Raw genomic sequence first — 22,826 nt, 5'->3', positions numbered from 1 at the left:
TATGATGGGCATTGGTTATTAGGACCTTCAAATTTTGGAGATTAATTCGATAAGATAAAAGTGTAGAGAGGATTTTGTGTTCACCTGGGTTCACTAATGATAGCTTTATCAGTAATTCTGTAATATATTTGTATAGTTTTAACAATGGTATTAAGTCAGTGGTTTTCAATCACAGTCATTGTACACTGGTCTGAGGTCCCTTTAAAGTAAATAGTTATTAATAATCAAATGTCCAGACTTGCAGGTGATTTACTTAAAATTTTAAAAAGTGAATTAAAGAGTACACTTCTCATGATGAGCATTGAGTAATGTATAGAACTATTGCATCACTATATTGTATACTTGAAACTAATAGAACATTGTTAACTATACTGGAATTAAAATAAAAAAACTTTAAAAAATTTTTAAAAGTAAATTAAAGCATATTCATGGTCATCTCTAGGTTATAATATACGCCTCGCCCACCTGTACTTCCATCTTGAATGGATGGAATTTGTGCTAGTTTGCCAGGAGTTGTATCTGACTTAAAATGATTTTCATGTTACACTGTTGTCTAGTGCATGGGGAGAGAGGAGAGGATGTTTTTGTGCACATTGTGTGTTTCCTAGCAGGAAAAAAAGGTTTTGGAACAGTGTAGCTTAATACTTTTTCTCTCTGAAACTTTTATAGTGTGATAACTGTGGCATAGAACCTATCCAGGGTGTTCGGTGGCACTGCCAGGATTGTCCTCCAGAAATGTCTTTGGATTTCTGTGATTCTTGTTCAGACTGGTAAGTGTTTTCTTCATTGTAAGTCTCACATTTGGACAAGTAAAGAGCTTCTCAGCCACTAGTGAATTTGATTTCCAAACTACTTAGAGAATGACCACATTTAGTGGATTAAACTTTGTTGTTGTAGGCAATTAAGAAATTTTCTTTAATTATACCATATCTCAAGTAACTTTCCATTAGAGATTGTGGTAGATTGATGGATTTAAACAGGTAGAGCTGTGAGGAAGTTTTGTCATGTCTAGACAAAAATGCATCCAATGCCATGTAATGATGTGTCTGTGTGTTTTATTTGCAGCCTACATGAAACAGATATTCACAAGGAAGATCACCAATTAGAACCTGTTTATAGGTCAGAGACATTCTTAGACAGAGACTACTGTGTGTCGCAGGGCACCAGTTATAATTACCTTGACCCAAACTACTTTCCAGCAAACAGATGACATGGAAGAGAACATCGTATACTAGTCCTCTTCAACACATAGCAATGGTATCATTGTGAATTATGTGCACAGTTTGGAAAGATTCTCTGCTTTCCCTGAAATGACACTCACAGCATGACAGCTTCCTGAGTGTTCTCGTCAAGTCCAGCTCTGCACTGTTGTGGCTCTAGATCACTGTTCAGCCGCTGAACATTCCTGGTGAGCAAAGGGTTTCCCTGGTGAATTTCTCACCCCCACCCTAAAGTCTTTTAGGTGGTGATCTTAAATGGGTGAGATGAAAACGAGAGCACACATTAAAGAGAGAGTAAATTCCAAAGGTTTCAAAGAACTCGGTCATAAATAGGATAATGAGAAGACAAAGTATTTATCTTAAAACAGTTTAGTAGCTTTCAGTTTTGTGAAAATAGTTTTCGGCACAGAAGCTGACTTCTTAGACAAAGTTTTAACCAATGATGGTATTTGCTTCTAGGATATACACTTTAAAAGAACTCACTGTCCCAGTGGTGGCCATGATGGCCTTTAGTAAATCGGAGCTGCTTAACCATATTGATGTCTAATTTCTTTTAACCACAATGAACTGTCCTTATTACCAACAGCGAAGCACTACAGGAGGCAGCTGTGGCATTGCTTCCTTAACCAGCTCATGGTGTGTGAATGTTATAAAATTGTCACTCAGATATATTTTTTAAATGTAATGTTATATAAGATGATCATGTGATGTGTACAAACTATGGTGAAAAGTGCCAGTGGTAGTAACTGTGTAAAGTCTCTAATTCACAACATTAATTCCTTTAAAATACACAGCCTTCTGCCTCTGTATTTGGAGTTGTCAGTGCAACTCATCAAAGAAAACTGCCTAATATAAAAATCATATATATGGTAATAATTTCCCTCTTTTGTAGTCTGCACAAGATCCATAAAAGATTGTATTTTTATTACTATTTAAACAAGTGATTAAATTTAGTCTGCGCAGTGAGCAAGAGTTCACATGCATTCTTTTATACTGCTGGATTTTGTTGTGCATCATTTAAAACATTTTGTATGTTTCTTCTTATCTGTGTATACAGTATGTTCTTGAATAATGTTCATTTGTCAGGAGAACTGTGAGAAATAAACTATGTGGATACTGTCTGTTTATATTATAGAATGCTTGTTGTGACTTCCTTTTGGTTAGATTTTGGATTTTTTTTTTTTACTAGTGTTAAAACCAAAAAAAAAAAAAAGTTTTTTTTAAGGGGTTGCTTTACCTTTCTGTCCTTTAAAAGAGTAAGGACTATGATATTATGGAAATGGGTCAAATGTGAGCAGCTCTGTGAAAAGATGGTAATGTTTTCACTCAGTGTGTGCTGAGACACTAAATTAAACTAGGTTACAAAAAGAACACACCGTGGTTAAAGAAAAAGGCTATTATTAACGTCCAGATGTGAAAACTATACTTAGGCTGAAAAATTTTTACTCTTATTCTTTTTGATGAAAGTAAGCCCCCCTCAGGTGTTTAATTTAAACAGATGGTTTTTGAAGATCACTGTATTCACTGGCAATTATTATTGACTATTGAAAGAGATGATATAAATATTCTAAGATTAAATATTAATACCTTATTTTTTAGAGTTTTTTCCAATTTTAAATCAAGGGGACATTACTTACTAGTCCTTCAATATGTTGTGAGGTACTAAAATCACACCTTGAATTTTTTTAATTGAAAAAAGTAATATAATTTTAAATATAGAAATATGAGGGTTTTAAAGTAATATATTGATTAAAGATTACTGATGATGTTGATAAGATATATTGCATCAGAAAGAATAGGAAATGGACTTGTGAGCTTATCCTCTCACCCTGGAATTATTAGTTGGGAGAAGAGGGAACCGTTAACATTTGGGCATTTTGATATTAAATGTTAAGTGAATATGCCAGCAGTTCTCCCTTCAACTTGTAGCAAGACAACAGCACTTGATGGTAACTTCTGTGTTTTTTAGAAATTATATCAGTTAGTTTTGGAGAACCATTCAGGTCCATTCAAAAAGTCCCATAAAGCGTAAAGTATGCTCTAGAAGAGGTCTGTGTATGATACAGTTCTGATGTAAACAATACACTAAATAAATCCACTTAAATAGATGTTTCAAGGGCGGAGATTTTGAGAATTTTGAGTGGTAAAGAGGATTATTTTCTGATTGAGTAAAGATGCGTTTATTTTGCATTTTTCAGATCCAAGCATACAGTCCTCCTTGCTTTAAAATGCTCTAAAGGGTGTAGTAGTAGTAACGTGTTGTCATTTTAATTTGCCGACTGCAGGAATGGGCAAGGCTGTCTTTTGCAAGTAGTCCTTCCATCTCCTGCAAGAAAGTATTGGCTTTGAGAAACAGCTTAGTGACTTGTTAAAAGCATTGTGTGTTAAGTGGTATTCGGTAGGTCAGGTGTATTTCCTGAGATATCTCCAAGTTATTTGCTGAGACCTGAAGGAACTTTGAGTGACCCCTGGAACCACTCTCTAGGGTTCAGGCAGAGGAGGTTTGATTGATGTGGTGTACATTAGTGATAATGGCAAATACGAATTAAGCGCTTACTGTGTGCCAAGCAAGCACATGGTAGCAGCTTTCATTCTCACCACCTAAGGAGAAAGGTGTATTAAATTATCCTGTTTTCATATTAGGAGATCTAGCCAGAGAGGTTAAATAACGTGCTAAAGGTCATATAGTTAGTAAAGTTCAGCCTAGACAGATTGCTCTAGAGTCGCTACCCAATTTCTGGAGCAAGAGTATTCCTTTGTGTCAGGTGTCACTAAGGTATTGGAGGTGGAAGTGTGCAGGGGTTGCTTTTCAGTCTTTTTTTTCTGTTGTGGTGTGATTCCTAGAGTTACAGACCTGAGCACAGGTCCAGGTCCATAGCACAGAATAGAGAAGCAGATCTGTGGATGGGGGGAAAGTGCTGAAATCATTGGCCATACTGAGTTAGAAAACCACACATACGTAGAATTTACACATTCTGATTTGACAGCAAACATGAGCATGAGGCTTTAGGCAAAGTCTCCTGTCTGAGACAATTTGTTTCCATGCATGTTTGGTGCCTCTCACTTAACCTAATAGTATGCCTTATCCAGTTTTCTCCCCTTTCCCCTTTTGTTTAAATTACATTACAGAACACAATTATATACTGAGATATGAAGAACTCTTTTTTTTTTTAAGAAAATAGTGTATCACAGGTAGTAAGGATAAATACTATTTTGTGAAATTCCTTTTTTAGTTTTAACTGTGGCATGCTATATAAACTGTATTACTTAATGTGGGTAACAGAGTTTGAAAGCCATTGTTCTAGGTGCCCTGGATAGAACTGGAAGTCTCTAAGTAACAAGTAGTTTTTTTTTCCACAGAGATTATGGAGGCATTATCCTTTTTAGATTGTAAAGTATTTTTGTTTCTTAACCTTAAGAAAATACGGTTCTCTTGATATGATTCCCTCCTCAGTGACTTTTTTTTTTAAACTTTTAATGTAGCCAATTAAATGGGTTTTTGAGAGTGGTATCACATTTATCCCATAACGCCGGGATCACGCCCTGAGCCGAAGGCAGACACTTAACCGCTGTGCCACCCAGGTGCCCTGAGAGTGGTATCACATTTAGCTCCATGAGGACAGAGACCATCTGTGTCTGTCTGTATCCCTATGGCCTGCCTGGCTCTTAGTAGATTTTTAGTAAATATTTATTGGTAGTATGATTAGTGTTTCGATGAGTTACATTTTTTCTCCAGAATGGTAGGAGAGACCACTTATGTCTGAGTGTGTCTGTGAGTATCTGTGTGGGGCCCTTTAGAGGGCCTGCCCCAGGAGATCTTTCCAGGGCTCTGAGAGGACTGAAGAATTGCATCCTATCTTCGCTGGAGGATGTGGTTCAACCCTGGGTGGCTGAGAAGATGATGTTTCTCTCTGGGTCCCCCATTAGGCCATGTATCTTGATTCTCTGCCATGTTTTTAGAGTAAAAGGGCCCTAGAGTGGCAGTTCTGGGTCCCGGTCCCAATTGTAAGTGAGGCACTCATCAATAATGTTGACTAAATTTACTGAACACTAGAAACTAGTAAATGATTTAAATGTATTATTAACTTGTTTAATCCTCACAACCCCTCTATGAGGGTGCTTATTATTATCTCTGCTATACAGGTGAAATGACTAAGGTTCAGAGGATTTAAATGTTAGCTCTCAATAATTGCTATGTGTGGGACTGAGGATATAAAGCTTTGCCCTTGCAGAGCTTATAGTCTAATGCAGAAGAATAGCAGTAAACAAGTACATATAAAATATTACGTAAAGTTAAGCAGAGATAAATGCTGTGAAGAAAAATAACATTTGAAGAAAAATGATGGAAGAATGGGGACCTGTCATTTTAGATGGAATAATCAAAGAACGTCTTGGTGACAAGTGTAAATTTGAACAGAGACCTGGACGGAGTGAGGGAATTAGCTTGTGGATAACCTGGTGGAAGAGGCAGAAGGGTAGCAACAAGGGTCCTGATGGAGCAAAGAACTTGGCTTGTTCAGGCAACATTATGAGGGCCAATGTAGCTTGAGCCAAATGAGCAAGCGGAGAGTGTAGTTGATGGGGTGATACAGGGTACAGGGCCAGAGCAGGTGAGGTCTTGAGTGTGGACCACTGTAAAGGAGTTTGGATCATGTTTGATGTCTTATTTACATAATACACAAGGTCTTTTGCTAGGCAGACACCTCTGAGATCCTTTCCTGCTTTAAAATCCTGTGACTTTAAAGTAGTGAGGTCATTTCAAGCCATCCATATCAGTAACGTGTTTTAGCAGTCTGTTGTATCTCTAGATACTTTTCAGGGGCAAAGCTGTTTACCCCTACAGGTTTGTTTGTTTGTTTTTCCAAGTGGGCAGCCAGCTGTAGCCATAAAAGCCGTGGCTGGCCCTGTCTGCTGCCCTGCTATCTCATTTCCCTTACTCAAGCTGTCAGAGCTGTGGTAGGCATGGACTGTGTTTGCCAATATGTGGTATGTGTTTAAAGAATATTAATCCCTACAGAGAGTCATTTTGTGTTTTTGGCATAACTGATAATTTTCATCCTCTAACTCTCTCTAATTTGCTGAAATGCTCCTTGTGGCCCCCTATAGACAGTGTGACAACTGGGGTACTAATGAAGGATTTGACAACTGTGTGAGTTGTAGGAACATGCCCCTTTTTGGTAATAGAGGCATAATTGTAACCAAAGAAGTTCAATTTCTTCTTTAGCAAACACTGACATTTCTGTTTAAGAATGACTGCTAGAGCAAAAGGAAATACAAAAATTACCATGTATCATGAGTACACTGAGAATTCTCTCTGTAATAGCTCAAAACTGATCTATGGCCAAAATTAAAACCGTATGAGGATATCCTAAATCTCAATTATTACTGTGTTTGCTTCTAACTCTGTTTGGAATAAGGCTCAAGTGCTTTCCAGAATGATGTGAGTTACAAATAAATAGAAAAAGAGTTTTGTTGTGTTCCATTTATTTTATTTGTACATATCCATTTAAAAAAAAATGACTTTAAAAATACAATTCTGTCCCAGAACTGGATCCTTATCAGCACAACCACTGAAGGGAAAAAAAGTCATGCAAACTGAAACTGTGGTCTTTTGTAGTGACTGAATGGAAGATGCAGTTATTCCAGTAGAATATATAAGAAGCTCTGATTTGGCAACTGATAGCACAAAAGAGAACCCAAACTTCACTGGTTTGAAGCAAGGAAAACACAAGTTTACATATGGATGTGACACGGTTTGCATAGCCCTGTTAAAGGCCTGTATGAAACGAATGTAGCACTGGGGCCTGTTAAGCATCATGTACTGACATGCCTCTCCCACCCACATCAGTTTGGTTACTGTTATTTTATCTCTTACTTGCTTGGCAGTAACAATAAGTAAATAGGTGATCATGTGAAATTAAAACTATAAATTGACATTAGTCCAGTGAATGCAGTAACAAATCACTTCATGCTTTAAAGTTATGTTTGGTCATCGGTATTAATATATTGTTGCCGAAATGCACCACCAGATAGAAAAGAGATTAGGTTAGACAGTTTATCCAGTTTGTTTTCTTAGCCGTTATGACAACATTCTAAGTAGCCAGTTTCCGAAAAATGAATGGACAACTGTTATTGGTGACTAGTCTGGGTTTTACTGTCTTGGAAAAGCTATACAATTTCACATTGTAGTATTTCTTATTTTCAAATTTCTTACCAATAGTTGGAGTTGTCAACCCAGTGTCTCTGGCTCTGAGCTACTACTAGTGGATGAGACTTGGGAAAATAGCCACTAGGGGAGATGCCCAGGCCTTCCCCTCAGATGAAGGCCCTTCATGAGGCAACAGCATGTCAGTCTCAGGATGAGGAAGGGAAATGTGCTGGGGAGTTAGGGGCGCTAAACCCCTGCTTGATAGAAACCAAACGGTCAGACTCTAGCGAGTCCTGAGGGCACCACTGACACAGACTGGCACTGCACTGCTGCTCAAACACCAGCAGCTCTGAGGCGCGACCAAGATGAGAGAAGTGTGCGTGCTGGGGGGCGGACAGCTGTCTGAGTGAGGAAGAAAAGGGTGATCATACGAAATACATCATGCATGATTTCCAGACGCCTCTCATAAAGGTCAACTTGGGAAGCAAACAGCAATGTTAGGATTGGGGCGGGGCGGGGGCACAAAAGGTTTAGCTTGAAACATATTGTGTTAAGGGATGAACCTTTTAATTTTTTTTCTGTTTCCACTCTCTAATGTACATGCTTTTTCACCTTCAGAAAATAGAGTCAATAGCTGCACAGAGTTGAAGGAAAACTTCCTCTGGTGTCCCCTCTGCATTTACCTATATTTAAAAGGAAAGAAAAAAGAAAGTTAGTCTTTTTTTTTTTTTTAAGATCTTATTTATTTATTTATAGAAAGTGCAAGAGCGTAGGGAGAGGCAAGGGAGAGGGAGAGAGAATCTGAAACCGACTCTGCACTGAGCGTGGAGCTTGATGTGGGGCTCAATCCCACGACCCTGAGAGATGATCTGAGCCAAAATCAAGAGTTGGACGCTTAACCGACTGAGCTACCGAGGCACCCCTAGAAAGTTAGTCTTAAAGAAATGTTTGTAGATAAGACCGTTTCTAATAAAAAAAAGAATTACCTGCTCATAACTTGCTGTGCAAAATTTTAAAATGGCCCCAAAACCACAGAGAAAAAAGGAGTTTCAAAACTAGGTTTGTCTAAGTTAAAACATCAGTGAGATACCACTACACAGCTATTAGAATAGCCAAAATCCAAAACACACCACCGGATGCTGGTGAAAGTGTGGTGCAACAGGAATGCTGTTGGGCGTGCAAAAATCTTTGCTGATGGGAATGCAAAATAGTACAGCCACACTTTGGAAGATACTCTGGCAATTTCTTACAAATTAAAAATTCTTAACCATATAATCCAAGAATTGTACATCTTGGTATTTACCCAAAGGAGCTGAAAATTCATGTCCACAGAAACACTTGCACATGGATGTTTACAGGAGCTTTATTCATAATTGCCAAAACTTGGAAGAAACTAAGATTTCATTAGGTGAGTGGATAAACTGTGGTATTCAGACGATGGAATGTTATGTAGCATTCAAATGAGTTACCAAGCCATGAAAAGACTTGGGGGAAACTTAAATTCCTATTATTAAGTGAAAGAAGCCAATCTGAGAAGGCCATGTACTGTACGACATTGTGAAAAAGGCAAAACTGGAGACAGTAAAAAGACTTGAGTTGTGGGGAGAGGAATGAATGGGTGGAATAAAGAGGATTTTTATGATAGTGAAACCTAATGGTTGTATACATGTCATCATATATTTGTCAAAATCGAAATTGAGTGTGAACACAAGAGTGAACCCTAATGTACCTGGACTTTGGGTGGGAATGACGTGTGATGTAGGTTCATCAATTGCGACATACTGCGCTTGTGTGGGATGTTGATCGTGGGGGAGGTTGTGTTTGGGGACGAGGGTGTATGAGGATTCTGTACTTTATGTTCAGTTTCGCTGTGATTTAAAACTCAAAATCTATTTAAAACAAAAACTAAGTGCCTTGCTGAGGTAAAGTATCTTTGAGGCTCATGGAAAGATGAAGTAGTTAAAAGAAGACTTCTGAGAGTTCTAGAGCACCTGGAACATGATGGGAATAGCGCATGGGGCGGGACTGTAGAAAAGAAAAGCTGGGGGCTCAGCTGGTCCCGTGGACGTTGTTGGTACACCACTTCGAGGGGCCCGGAGCAGGGAAGCAGGGAGGGAGCTGATTTCCTGGGCATGAAGGCACTACTACCCCTTCCTCCCTCAAAATGCCTGACATCGTCCCTGCCACTGACGTGTGTCTCCCCACACCCGGGACAGCCACAGGAAGACCTAAGACTCGTGGGAGGGGTGGGCAGCGAGCCTGCTAAGATGCAACTCCTTCAGGCTTCACCTCCACACGTTCTCATTTGCTAGGGTTGGGCTGGGTCTTCTAATCCGCATATTTAACACACTGTCCAGATGATTTTGCTGTGGGTCATCTTGGACCACACTCTGAGAAACACGGATTTCTTCCACTCTCGTCTACCTTTCTTTGTGCAAACTAGTTTCGATTTCACAACACTAGGGACTTCAGAGATCCCAAAGGTAAAATAAATTCTCAACCCCCACCCCCCTGGCCCCCCTGCCAAAAAAAAAACAAACCAAAAAACAAAAAAAACCCCACCACATTTAAATAGCCCAGAAAATAGATCCAACAATGTATACAGAAGTGTTGTTTGTAGTAGCCCCAAACTGGAAAAACTGCGAAAGTCCATCAGCAGTAGATGGATAAATGGTGGCCAAGTCACGTGGTGGAAGAGTATGGTGACGGAAGAAACACCACGGCTGCATCAGCGACAAGGATCACCCTCCCAGCGTTGCCGTGAGAGAAGCAAGTCTTGAAAGAATGTGCATACAGTGCGATTCGAGAACACGCCATGCTAAATTGTGTTGGCTAGGGATCCAGACATGGGTGGTAAACCTTAAAGAGAGGCCGGAAGATGAGCATGAGGGACAGGAAAGTGGCCGCTGCATGGAGAGGAGAAAAGGGATGACCTGGGGAGACCCAGGGAGCTGCCATTCCCTCCTGCTGCTGGGCCCGTGTGGAGATCACACAGTGTTCGTTCTACAATTCTTCAAACCGTGCACACTGCTTATGCAAATACTGTGTGTATGATATACCTCACAATAAAGAAAACATTAAAATTTTTAAAAATTTAAGTGCCCCTCCCCCAATAAATGTGTCCTCCCCGATCCTTACAGGAGAGTCAGGGGCTTTCCATCTGGGGACACAGACTTCGGCCTTGCCGTGTTTGTGCCCCTCACAGCACCTCACCTCTTGCTTTACCTCTCCTTCCTTTTCCTGTCAACCGAAAATGTTTCCTGGGTGCTAACGATATATTATGTGCTGGAGATATCAAGCTGAACAAGACAGAAGGATCCTGCTCTCAAGGAGCTCACAGCTCAAGGGGAGAGACAATTAACAGGAATTGACGTTGTTCTGAGGTAAGTACAGGAGCTGTGGATACAGGAACACCTTCCAGGATGCTGGGAGGGCTGGGAAGCTTCCTGAAGAAAGTCATCGTCATCATCATCATCAGTGATAAACTTTACCACTAATGAAGCATGAGTGCTTTTATTTATTTTTAAGAAATTTATTTTTAATTAAATTTTTTTCCACTTCTGCCCTTGCTTGCTAGCTCCCTTCTCTCTCTCTTATCCTCTCTCAAGCCCTCCATCATCCCTCCCTTCTTCAGTCCCTCCCCCCCCTTGCTCCCTCACTCCATTCCCTGCTCCCCAGCTTAAGTGCTTTTAAACAATCAGGTAATTCTGACAACGATCTTGGAGGACAGATATTGTCATCCCCCATTTCACACGTGACAAAACTGAGGCTCTGAAAGATAAATTTCTCAAGGTCATACAGCTAAGTAAGTGGCAGGGACCCGGTCAAAACCCAGGTCTCTGACTCCAAAGTCCTTGCACTTTTCGACTGCATGATACTATATCCACCAGCTCAAAACGGCTGCATGGTTGAATTTGGTTGGGGCAGCAAGGAATGAAGCTGGAATGATAAGCCTTTGTTGACCATAAAGAGCCCTAGAGATTCTATTACATGATAATAATGGGGACTTACTAAGGGTTTTCAGTGTATGAGTCGATACAATCAATCAAAGGTGCATAAAAGTCGATACATATTTGCCTACAAGAGGGCTGAAGTGTAAGGCAAAGAGCACTGTATCAGGAGCGATGATAACCTGGTACTCTCTCCGGTGAGCTTCAGGACTCAGAATAGCCTTTCATCCTCTTGGGGCCTCAGTTTCTTCCTCTATTCTATAAAGGAGCTGATGTCAGACATGGTAACCTCCAGGTTTGGTCCCAGCTCTGATACTCTACACTACTCCAAATCTCGGCTCACATTTTCGTGGTGGTGAGGTGCCCATCACTGGGCATCAGGACGGTTGGGTGTTGCCAGTCAAGCTGGGCCTACAGGAGTAGATCAGCATTAATAAAGAATGAGAGCCTTCTCTGTGGAGAGACCAGCATATGCAAAGGGGTAGGGATCTGAAAGCACGTGGATTTTTCAGGGAACAGTGGGTCATTTGTTGAGTACAGGGCAAATGCTGCCTGGGTTGGGGGAAGGAGAAGAGGAGGCTGGAAAAAGAGCTCGGAATGAGGTTTGCCTGCTCCAGGACATTTTCCATAAATGGAATCGCACACTGAATGTGGGTTTTTTTGTGACTTTTTTTTTTCACTAAGCACTGTGTTTTCAAGGTTCACCCATGTTTTTAGTGGGTATCATCAGTACTTCATTCCTTTTCCTTTTTACTGCCCCATAAGGCCTTCCCATCTTTAACCTGAATGTACCAGGCGTCCCTTGAAATCAATGCCTGCGCTCCTAACATCCCTTCTGGGCAAACCTGCCACTTCCTTCCAAACCTGCTCTTGCCTTACCAAACCTGGAAGGAGGGAAAGGCTGTTCACTCACTTCCCTGGCCCCTCTCAGTTTCCCTCCCATGCAGTGGGGGCGGGTGAGAAGGTCTAGATCCATAAACACATGGCCTACTGTTTACACTGTCTGTGACTGTATTAGTGGCAGACAGGTCAGGTCTCCGGTCCCGCTGCTCAGCGAATTCCCACACGGAGAATATTTTAAGAGAACGGTGAGTGACTGATAACGTTCCTGTATTATTCTGTAATCAAAGGAAATGGGAAAGAGCCAACTTCCTGAGTGCATTTTAAGTTACAGGAACCATTCTCAGTGCTTATAGTTTTAGCACATTGAAACCAGCTAGCAAGGTGCTACTGTTGAACATCCTTAGTGAGCAGGTAAGAATCCTGGATCCTGATTGTTTTGTGTGAAGGGGGGGACTTCCTCAGCAATCGTGCAAACTTGAAAATAAGACGTCCTCTGAGGTTTTGCTCCATAACCAATGCCTATGCTATATTATTCAATAGCAACTCTCCTTTCCCACGAAGAGTTAAAGTAAGCTTCATGACGTCCTTTTCCCCAAAGACCTCCAGCTCTGAATCCGCAAAGTCAGAACGTGAGGTTTTAATGTATTTAATTTCATTGAAACCAAGGTAAGTGGATTTGCTTTTGACTTTAAGAAACTTTTTGGGTCTGAGACTTGATATAAAATCCTGCAGTCAGTGATCAGCAAAGAAAATATATATTTTTTAATTAAAAAAAGCTAAGAGCAAGTGACCAGGAAATGCAGTCGAATCTGAGTTTTCACCTGACTTCTCAAAGGAGAGCAGTCAGTGGTAACATTTCCCGGCAGTCAGAAGAACATATTGCTAAATTAGGAAAGTAGTTACACTGCCTTAGAAGTGCACATTTTGTCTATTCTTTCTCTCTAGTTCTGTGAATTTGCAAACCGTAGAACAGTTGGCTGGTTCAGACACTGCCCCCATCTAGCTGCGCTTCTCCTGAATTTTCCCACGCTGTTACAAACATGGCTTGAGTTGTAGTTTTGTTTTTCGTGTCCTGGCGCCATGGGGCTTCTGGGACAAACCCAAGCTGCCACTGAGTGGTTTATGATTGTTGTGTGCGCCACCTTCTTCCTCTTTTAATCTCATCCTCCGTCCAGCCAGACGGAGCCCCCCACCACGGGGCCCCCTCACTGCCGGATGAGGCTCGGCAAACGCAAAGCCCTTCATATGCAGCCCCCGCGCGCTGTCTGGGGCCCAGAGCCCGATGCATTCTTCAAAAGTTAGGGTTATGTAAACCACGCTTCTGGGGAGCCCTCCACTTCACATATCCGGTCAGGCCACATAGTTCTCCTTGTTCTCAAGGCCGTAGGAAGAAGGAGGGCTATGGAGGCCTTTAAAGACAAGCATCAGCAACAATTTAAGAACAATTTAAAATCTGCACGTTAATGGCTTCTCTGCACGTAGGACTTGCTAAAGTCCGAGGGCGTAGGACTTTCCAAAGTCCGAGGGCGGTTTGTCCATTTAAAAAGTTAACGTTTAAATCTTTCCTTCTTTTTCCTCTTCTTCCAAATTTTGAACAAAGTTTAACTTTGAATGACAGCTCTTTTTCGTAGACATCAAAAAAATTCTAAGACCTACCTGGCCATTTTCCTGTTTAAAATACCAGCAGTTTTTAGGTCAAACTTTCTAGGATAGTCTAGAACCGTGTTATCCAACGCGGGAGCCAGAGGGGCCTCCTGAACACTTGAAAGGTGGCTAGCAGTGAAGAACTGAATCTTTAATGCTATGGAATTAAAATCAATCTAACTTTCAGGCGTGTGTGGGTGGCTCAGTCAGTTAAGTGGCTGCCTTCAGCTCGGGTCATGATCCCAGGGTCCCTGGGATTGAGTCCCACGTGGGGCTCCCTGCTCAGCAGGGACCCTGTTTCTCCCTCTTCCTCTGCTGCTCCCGCTGCTTGTGCTGTCAAATAAATAAATAAAATCTTTGAAAAAAAGAAAATCAATCTAACTTTTAAAACTGGTATGTGACTCAATTATTGGAAAATTCAAAAATATAATGGAACAATTTGGGTATGTGAAACCTACCTTCTTAACCATAAATCTTATGAAATACAAATACAATCTATGATTTCTGATGAAAATTTAGCATCTGAATTGAGTCATGCTTATGTGCCAAATATTGAACACATACTAAAAAATATTTTAAAGTATCTCATAATTTTTATATTGATGACATATTGAAAAGCTAATACTTAGGATATATTGGGTTCAATAAAATACGTCATTAAATTAATTTCATTTGTTTCTTTTTGCTTTTTTCTCGTTAATGCGACTACTAGGAAATTGTAAATTCTATGTACTTGGCCCGCATTCTCTTTCTGTGAGAATATGGGGCTCTAGCAAATTTGTTGAATGAAGGAGGAATGAATGAATGGGTTCAGGTCCTTTACAGTCCTGCGTCAACCTTGCTTTCTGGTCTAGTGTCCCCCTACTTCCATTCATCTGCTTGGCACCACAGTGCCGTGCTAACGTTACTGGGTGCTTCCATGTGTCAGGGCCTTTGTCCCCTTCCCCTCCGCCTGTCAGGAACTTGTATTCTCCTTTAGGACCCGCAGAAAAATATCCTTTTTTTTTTTCTGAAGGCCTTACCTACCTTTCCAGGCCTTGTGCTCCCAAAGACCCAGAACATTCTGTAAATCTTGTTACTATATTTACCACCTTGCTCTGATGCAGTGTTTTATGGGTCTCTTCCTCTTGGAATTCCTGGCATTAAGCATTGGACATTACAGATGCCCCATAAATGTCTTCTGAATATGTTAAGGACCTTAGAGGAAACAGCACCAATTCTCTGATGGTAGAATCCCTGTCAATGGCTCCTGGAGACGTGGGTTAAAGTGAAGCCCAGCGAAGGGATTGCCCTGAACGTGGCGAAGGTAAAACCTGCCATGTGATTAGAGCAACCACTGGGAAAGGAAATCAAGAAAGTGTATAGAAGAGAACAGGGTCTGGAGTTCTCTTCTGCCTGCTGTTCTGGGAGGATACAAATACGCAGTGAGCACAACTCATTTCAACAGGACCACAGGGGTGCAAAGAATAAGGCACGGAATCCAAGTCTCTCTGCGGGGATCCGGTGCAGGCCTGACAATCAGGGAGGGACGGGGCGTAGGGAGAAGACTCTTCAAGTAGAGTCATGAAGAATGAGTTTCTTAAGTCTCTCAGAGACAGATGGAAGATTCATGCCTCATTTGTCACGTGAAAGGACAGAACCTTAGGGCTCCTTGAAGTCACCTGCCCCTTCGTGCACCTTTCTTTTCACTGGGCGGGCAGGAGGGAGCGCTGTCTCCAAATCCGGCTCTCCAGTGGCACTCCACGCAGGCAGGTCCAGCCTGAACCCGGGGAGGCGTCACGCTCAGAACCGAGATGCAAACTTCGCTGACGAGGGGCATTGGTAGGAGAGGCCAAGCAGTTGGCAACTGGGAAATCCCAGAGCTTTTCTGAATTCAAAAAACTCTTCTCCAGCGCCAGGGAGAGAAAGGGAAGTGGACGCGAATGGGTTAAAAAAAAAGCCTCTGCTGCGAACAGCTCAATAGTCTCTCCTAGGAGAAACAAAAGCCTAAATAAGGGTGTTCCCGTTGATTGCACAGTTGTTAGTAGTGGACAAAACAAACTAGAAACAAACCGGCTGAAGAAACTACAGAATATCCGTATTATAGAGTATTTCATAGCTATTAAGAAGAAAACATCTTTGTGATGTGTACGGACTGCCAGGTGTTTCAGAGAAATGTGTACGGGATAGTAGGATTTTCATGAAAACAGAAGCTTCCACCACGGTAGGTGTCGGGGGCCGGGTGTTTATACAGAGTAGATTGGTTGGGGTCAGAGAGCGAGAGCAAGAGAATATGAGACAGAGACAGAGAAAGAAGGAGGAGGAGGAGGAAGAGGGTGAGGAGGGGAGGTGGAAGATAGACAGTAAATTGTTCACACTGGTTATTTGAGGGGCGTAAGTTTGGAGGGAGCATTGCTAGCTGTTTGATTTATACATGTCCATACATACTTAGATACTTTTCCTCTTGGCTTATTCTAGTAAGCACTTATTACTTTGGTAGTTAAAAAAAATTCTTTGAAATAAATCTAATCCCAGCCGTCAACATGAACACTTGACGGTTTTAACACAGCTGGGAACACTGAATCCCCTGCTAATGCTTTTTTCTCCTTAGCTTGTTTGATCTTCAGAGAATCTGAAGAGACCCCCCCCCCAATTGCGTGGGGAATGGGATCGGGCAAGCATCCATTGATACAGCCTCTCCCGGTTTCCCACTAAAATGCCAATGGAGACCCAGAAAAAGGTGAATGGTCACAAGAATCCTGAAAAACTTGGATTGCTACTTATTGCCAGTGGAATTAGATTCCATAATCTGCTCCTGACTTAGAAAATGACCAGATAAACCAGGCATCCATCCTTCTGCTGTGAGGCCATGACTTCCAAAGGCAAGAGCTGTTCTCCTTAAGCCCCACCAGGACATCCTCTTCTAAATCTAATTTAAGACCGGACTACCAAAAGAACAAGTAAGGGGAGAGGGGGGAACACCCCCCAAACCAGAAGGACTGACCTGGCTCAGGGGGGAACCAGAATGAGCCACAGGAGCACGTGCATCTCAGGGTGGCGGTGGTCCGTGCTCAGCACGTCTCAGCCCCGAGATCCCACGTTAAGTGTGAGCCTCCCGGAGGCACCCCAGCTTGCCTTCCAGTGCGAGATCCAAAAGGACCAGTCCTGAGTGCCACCCGTCCTCGAGCACACATAAAGTGACACTAATGGTCACCTGCCCGTCCTGTGGGTCAGGAGAGTCCCTTCCACTCCACCCCCAAACTGAAGGACGTAGCAGATTATGGTTTCCAAAGAGACTTGAAACAATATCTCCCACCCCACATATTCTTCTGAATATGACCTTGCTACTCACTCACTGAGAGATGAAATAGAACCCCTTCTCCTTGAACCTGGGCTGGCCTGAGGGTCATTTTGATAAGCAGTAGCACGTGGCAGAAGTGACGCTGTGTGATTTCCCAGGCTTGGCCAGAAGTAACCTCCCAGCTCCTGCCTTGGTGTTTCCGAACACTCACTCACTGGAGGCTCCCACCTTTGGAACCCAGGAACCGAGCTGTGACAAGTGCAAGCCATTCTAGAGAGGCCACGTGTAGGTGCTCTGGGGGACAGTTCCGGCAAAGCCAGCCCTGTTGAGACACCGGACATGTGAATGAGGACCCATCTCCGTAGTGGACGCAGCAGCCCTCGCCGTGGCAGCCCCCCCCCTGCTGGAGTCATCCCAGTTGAAGCACCAAACACCACGGAGCAAAGAAGCACCATGCCCGCCGTGCTTCTCCAAACGCCTTAAGCACAGAAGCCACAGCTATCGAGTAACAGCTGTTGGTTTATGCCACTAAGTTTTGGACCGGTTTGTCACACAGAAGTAGGTCACCAGAAGAGAGGATGAGTACACAAGACAAACTGAGGTTTCTGGGGAAAAACCACTCTAGAAACAGGCAAAGGGCACACATTCACAGAGACTCATTAGGGAAGAAGATCTCTGATAATCATATCCTAGAGGAACTAGAAAAATTTTAAATATAATTTTCTGAATACTCAGCAATCAATATTTATTGAGCACTTTTTTTTTTTTTTCCTCGTGCCAGGCAATGTGCCCCGGGGATAAAGCTGTGGACAAGACAGACATAATGCTTCCCACTGCAGAATTTACTTTCTCTTGGTAGCCGCAGACATGTAAAGAAGTCATTATAATAAAGCATGACAAATACAAAGCTGGGGAAAGAAACAGCGTTCTACAAACACACAGGAGGGACGGCAAATGCATACGGTGGCCAGTTTAGACCGTACGTAAGAGGATGTGGTTGCTGTGACCACTAAGTGCAGACAGTCTTGACGTGAGAACAGGTGTGGTGAGAAGGCAACAGCATGAGAAGAAAAGAATGAGCTGGGGCCCACAGGAAATGCACCTGAGCATTGAGATCAATGTCAGTAGCCCAGGAGCAGGAATGACAGTGTGAAAAACCGAGCCGGAAAGATGCAAACACATTTGGGATTTCTTCTAGAAAGCCGAGAGCACAGCAGTGACCATCACGGAGTGGGTGCTAGATATTGAACTCTGCTCTCCAGTGCAGAAGTTACTGCCGCGGGCTGATCTCAAGTCCCTGAGTGTGGCCACTCCGAGCTGAGATGTGCTGTCCCTGTGAAATACACACTGGGTTGCAAAGACTTAAATCAGGGTTGCCCATTTCTTTTGACCTTTTAAAAATGTGGCTACTAGAAAACTTAAAATTACACATTGGGTCCCATTTATATTTCTTTTGGACAGAGCTAGTATAGAAGGAACAGAGGAGAAACAAGGAATAGAAGTACATCCAAAATAAAGGATAATTACAGAAAACTCTCAAGTTAAAAAAAAAAAGAAAAAGGTGCCTATGCCAGTGCAAGTCGATGAAGGCGGAGGGACTGATAGCTGGACACAAGTTTTGAATGACATGAAAAAATTGGGGGAAAAAAACTCACCCCGATATATTTCCAAGGTACCACCTGAAAACAGTTGACTTCCAAATTTGTCTCTGCCTTTTCCTCCACAACACTAAATGCCTGAAAACAGTGGAGCCATGTTTTCTGGATGCTGATCGAAAAATACTATGACCAGGGTGCCTGGGTGGCTCCGTGGGTTAAGCGTCTGCCTTGGGCTCAGGTCGCAATCTAGCCCTGCACTGGGCCCCTGCTCAGCGGGGAGCCTGCTGCCCCCTCTCTCTCCGCCGTTCCCCCTGCTTGTGCATGCTCAGCGCTCTCTCTCCCTCTCTTGCTCTTGCTGTCTCGCAAATAAACTCTTTAAAAAAAAGAAAGAAAAATATTATGACCAAAATGTTATGTCCAGTGAAGCTGTCATTGGTGCGTAAAGCCACTAGAGCAACATTCTCAGATTTTCACAGAAAAACTGAACTGAAGAGTTATTTTAGCCAACTGAAAGACCTCAAGGACGGAGACTTCAAGGTGTAAAGGTCATCTGGGGCTTTCCTTTACTTGTGTTAGATTCCGAACTTCGGAATCCAGTCCACTCAGGGTTGTCAAGGGTGAAGTTTGACCTTCCCGTGCCTTCTGCCTCCCCCCTTTCCGGGTGGTGCCAGCGGCTGCCTTTCTCATTCTTTCTCCCTCAGTTCAAGGGAAGTCTCCTGCCAGGTTGGATGACTCCCCAGAACAACAATGGATGTTGCTCTATTTCAGGACTTACTAAAAATGGCTAAACTATTTATGAAGTCGGGACACTGCAGCAGAAGAATGGGCGAACAAAAACCTTAACTTTCTCCTCAGTGAAGGCAGAGACAGCTGCCAGGGAACTTGATTTCCTGCATCTGTGAAATGAATGTCTACGAGTGCTTGGCCTCTCTCTTTTTTTTTAATTGATTAAGACTAATAAATAACCCAGGGACAGTTGTCATCTGTTATCAAGCCCCCTCCATCTATGGCCTGGGGCATTTCTGGGCTGATTACACCATGAGCAAAAAGTACTACCAGGTGGAGAAAAACAAATGTAAGAAAATATACCAAAATGTTCATTAGTGGTTTGGGCGGAAGATGCTTTTTAAAAAATTTTTAAAAATATTTTGTTTATTTATTTGACAGAGGGAGCGAATGCAAGCAGGGGAAGCTGCAGAAGGAGAGGGAGAAGCAGGCTCCCCGCTGAGCAGGGAGCCCAACACGGGACTCGATGCCAGGACCTGAGGTGTGACCTGAGCTGAAGCCACTCAGGCGCCCCAGGGTGGAAGATTCTTATCTTTACACTCTTGTATTTTCAAAGTTTGTGTCTTTTTAAAAAAGTAGTTGTTACTTTTATCCTTGGCTAAAAGAGAAGCTTGAAACATTAATTTATACAATTCCGTATATGCCACCGAGGTAGCTATTTCTGGGGTTTCTCACAAGCCCTTCTCTTCTAGGAATTCCTTATCCCCCACCCAATTCCCAGGGAAGACTCCCAGGCAGCCATGTGTATATGAGCCAGGTTTTAATTCAAATGCTACCTCCTCAGAGAGCTTCCAAACACCCACCTAAAAATATGCACCCCCCCCACGGACAACTCACTGTGTTTTGTTTTGTTCATAGAGATTATCCTATTAACAATTATTTTACTTTCTTGTCTAACACTTTTCTCTTTTCAGTCTATCGTGTTTAGTGCTGTGCCCCCAGGACCAAGAACAGTATCTGATGTACAGTGCACACAACAAAATATCCCCAGAACAATGAAAAGGTCCCATGTGACCCCACCTGCCTGGCCAGAGTTGACAGGACCAGGGAGAAGCCCTTGAGCAAAGCCAGGCCAGTCAGAACATTTCTGTCTGGAACTTGGAATGGCTGTGGTAACATGTGGATGTGGAATTTGCAGGGTGGCCGTATGCTGGCTTCTGGGCCAGAGAAAGAAAAGTCTGGATGAGTGAGAGAAGGCGGCATTTGTGCAAAGCAAGAGGGACCTGGTCCCACAGGTCTGGGGTTTCAGCTGTGGGTTGCATCACAAGTTTTGTGTTTTGGGTTAGGGCAACTGGAGTTGGTGCCTCTTACTACAACCGCGGAGCCCTAATCAATCAATACACCTATGGTTACAATCGTGTTTTTAAAATTCACAGCCACAAAATTGGAGGAAATACTCCAGAATGTGTGCCTCTGAGTGGTGCTAAGACCTCATAAGACCTCATATGAGATTTCTGTATTTTCTAAAATAAATCTGTTACTTTTATGATTAGAAAATTATATCTACGTATATATTCCCCCCACCCCCAAGGATCATAGTGATAGACCTGGAGGATTCCAGGAGGTCCAATTCTGTCCATCCATCTTAGTTTAGGATGAAGGAGGGCGAGGTTAGGCAGTGAAATCACTCACCCAGATTCACAGAGCTCCTTCACACCACCGTGCCTCAGGCTTCCTGGTGCCCAAGACGGTATGTTCTCTGCCAGGGGTCCTTGGCCGGGTACTATGCTTTTTACCCTGAAATGCTACATTTCAGTGTTTTTCTTTCTTTTTTTCTTTCTTTCTCTTTCTTTCTTTCTTTCTTTCTTTCTTTCTTTCTTTCTTTCTTTCTTTCTTTCTTTTCTTAATAAATAATGAGTTCTCTCACTCAAATGGTAAAAAGCTTTCTTTTAGGGGCCGATCCTAGTGAGTCGGCTGTGCCTGTCATACTGCGGCATTGGGAAAGTCTCTGAGGCAGCTGTCCGGACTTGGGTAGAAACGCAGCCCTACCGTTGATTACTGCGGTCTGCCCTGAGCACAGGCGAGGGAGAGAGTGCAATGAAGAAAAGTTCTGTTCTGGCGCTTCCTCAGATGCAGAGCAAAGCTGCCTTTATGAGAGAGGGGAGAGAGCTGGGAAGTCAGGGGATCCATTTGTCTCACATACGCCCCCGCCCCGCGGTTTACATGGTAGGAAGTTCTGTTTTATAAGATGATGGCATCATGAGGGCGTAAAGAGTGAGGCAGTGGCTGGATCAATTCCACTTTGCTTTTTTGTTACCTTTGTTTGAAATTTCACTGCACTTTTTTTTTGGCTAGCTGGTGGCCAAAAGGGCTGCCTGTCACTAGGCAGGGGTGTTAGCTGATGGAGTCACCCTTAGCATACCTCGGCCTGAGGGAAACGCTGGTGCTGGGCGGTCTATTTCTGGACTGGACCATAACGTGGCTCTAGCTCCTACGTAAACCTCACCGAGCTGCTGATTTGTCTTGCTCACGTCTTGGAGTGCGGTCACCACTCCACCTCGTTTTAAGAAAGCTGAAATGATCTAGGGCCCCATCTGCAGGGTACACAGCCCTGACTTGGGCTCCATGAACCCAACCAGACAGGGAGGGAGGTGTTAACCATCTGAAGAGCATCACAGGGACGAGCCACAAACTGTCACTTAGAATCCAGAGAGAGATGATGCTGTTGCAAGAAGATGTGGCAGGAGCCCAGAGGCCAAGGAGCACAAAGGGACAGAAGCTTTCCCCTTCCCCATGGAATACAAGTCTGTCTCCTTCCCCTGCTTCTCCTCCCATCCTCACTTCTGTAGCCCAGCTGCTGGCAACGCCCACGGGCCACCTGCAAACGAGTCTCACCTCCCTGTGCCCAGTATTCAGAGGGCCCTGCTGTCTTTAGGCAAGGCTGGGGAGGGGGCACGTTCATCCAGTTATGGGCAGAGGCACTTCCTCTGAGAGGCCCTCTGGGAGTCCTGCAGGCTGCAGCCACACTGCTCTGCAGTCAGGGCTGGAGCGGTCTTAAGTATCTGCTAAGCGGATCATAAATGTGATCTCACCACGGACCCAGCTGCCGGTATCTCCAAAATGCAGGGAAAGCTGATGAGATGAATCAAATGGAACTAGAAACTTTGTTTTCCACTAACTGAGACATTTCTAAGGAGGATTCCAGAGCTCAGATTTATCTGAGAACTGGGTCCAGTATCCATGTGCCAATCACCTGTGAGTGTGTAGAACTTAGGTTAGAATGATACCAGAGGGAGATAAAAGGGATTTTCTGACTCTGCAAGTGGTTAAACTCTGAATGACTTCAGCATTTTTTTTTTTTCACCTCTTCAAATCGAAAATGGAAGAAATTCTCCTCTATCCGGACAATTTTCTTAT

At 43.1% G+C, this 22,826-nt stretch overlaps 2 protein-coding genes across 10 annotated transcripts in view; one reads left to right on the top strand and one right to left on the bottom strand.

The window, feature by feature from the left end:
- The window catches only part of ZZZ3 (zinc finger ZZ-type containing 3), a 95,903-nt gene extending 93,549 nt beyond the window's left edge, over nucleotides 1-2,354 (top strand). For 7 of the 8 annotated variants that reach the window (XM_034653718.1, XM_034653717.1, XM_011228793.3 and 4 more), the window contains 2 exons: nucleotides 670-770; nucleotides 1,066-1,210. In XM_034653718.1, the coding sequence (XP_034509609.1) occupies nucleotides 670-770; nucleotides 1,066-1,210 (246 nt within the window). Of the gene's footprint in view, nucleotides 1-669; nucleotides 771-1,065 lie in introns of all 8 variants that reach the window. The other variant, XM_011228792.3, reaches the window with a different exon arrangement.
- Nucleotides 2,355-6,705: 4,351 nt separating this feature from the next.
- AK5 (adenylate kinase 5) overlaps nucleotides 6,706-22,826 on the bottom strand; it is a 234,947-nt gene continuing 218,826 nt past the window's right edge. For both annotated transcript variants that reach the window (XM_019802846.2, XM_002922313.4), the window contains exon 14: nucleotides 6,706-8,051. In XM_019802846.2, the coding sequence (XP_019658405.1) occupies nucleotides 7,983-8,051 (69 nt within the window). In that variant the 3' untranslated portion in view covers nucleotides 6,706-7,982. The remainder of the gene's footprint in view (nucleotides 8,052-22,826) is intronic.

The sequence above is a fragment of the Ailuropoda melanoleuca genome, chromosome 2 (assembly GCF_002007445.2).
Source record: "Ailuropoda melanoleuca isolate Jingjing chromosome 2, ASM200744v2, whole genome shotgun sequence".
Lineage (NCBI taxonomy): Eukaryota > Metazoa > Chordata > Mammalia > Carnivora > Ursidae > Ailuropoda > Ailuropoda melanoleuca.
The sequence above is the reverse complement of the archived record's forward strand: the minus strand, read 5'-3'. Positions and strand labels throughout refer to the sequence as shown.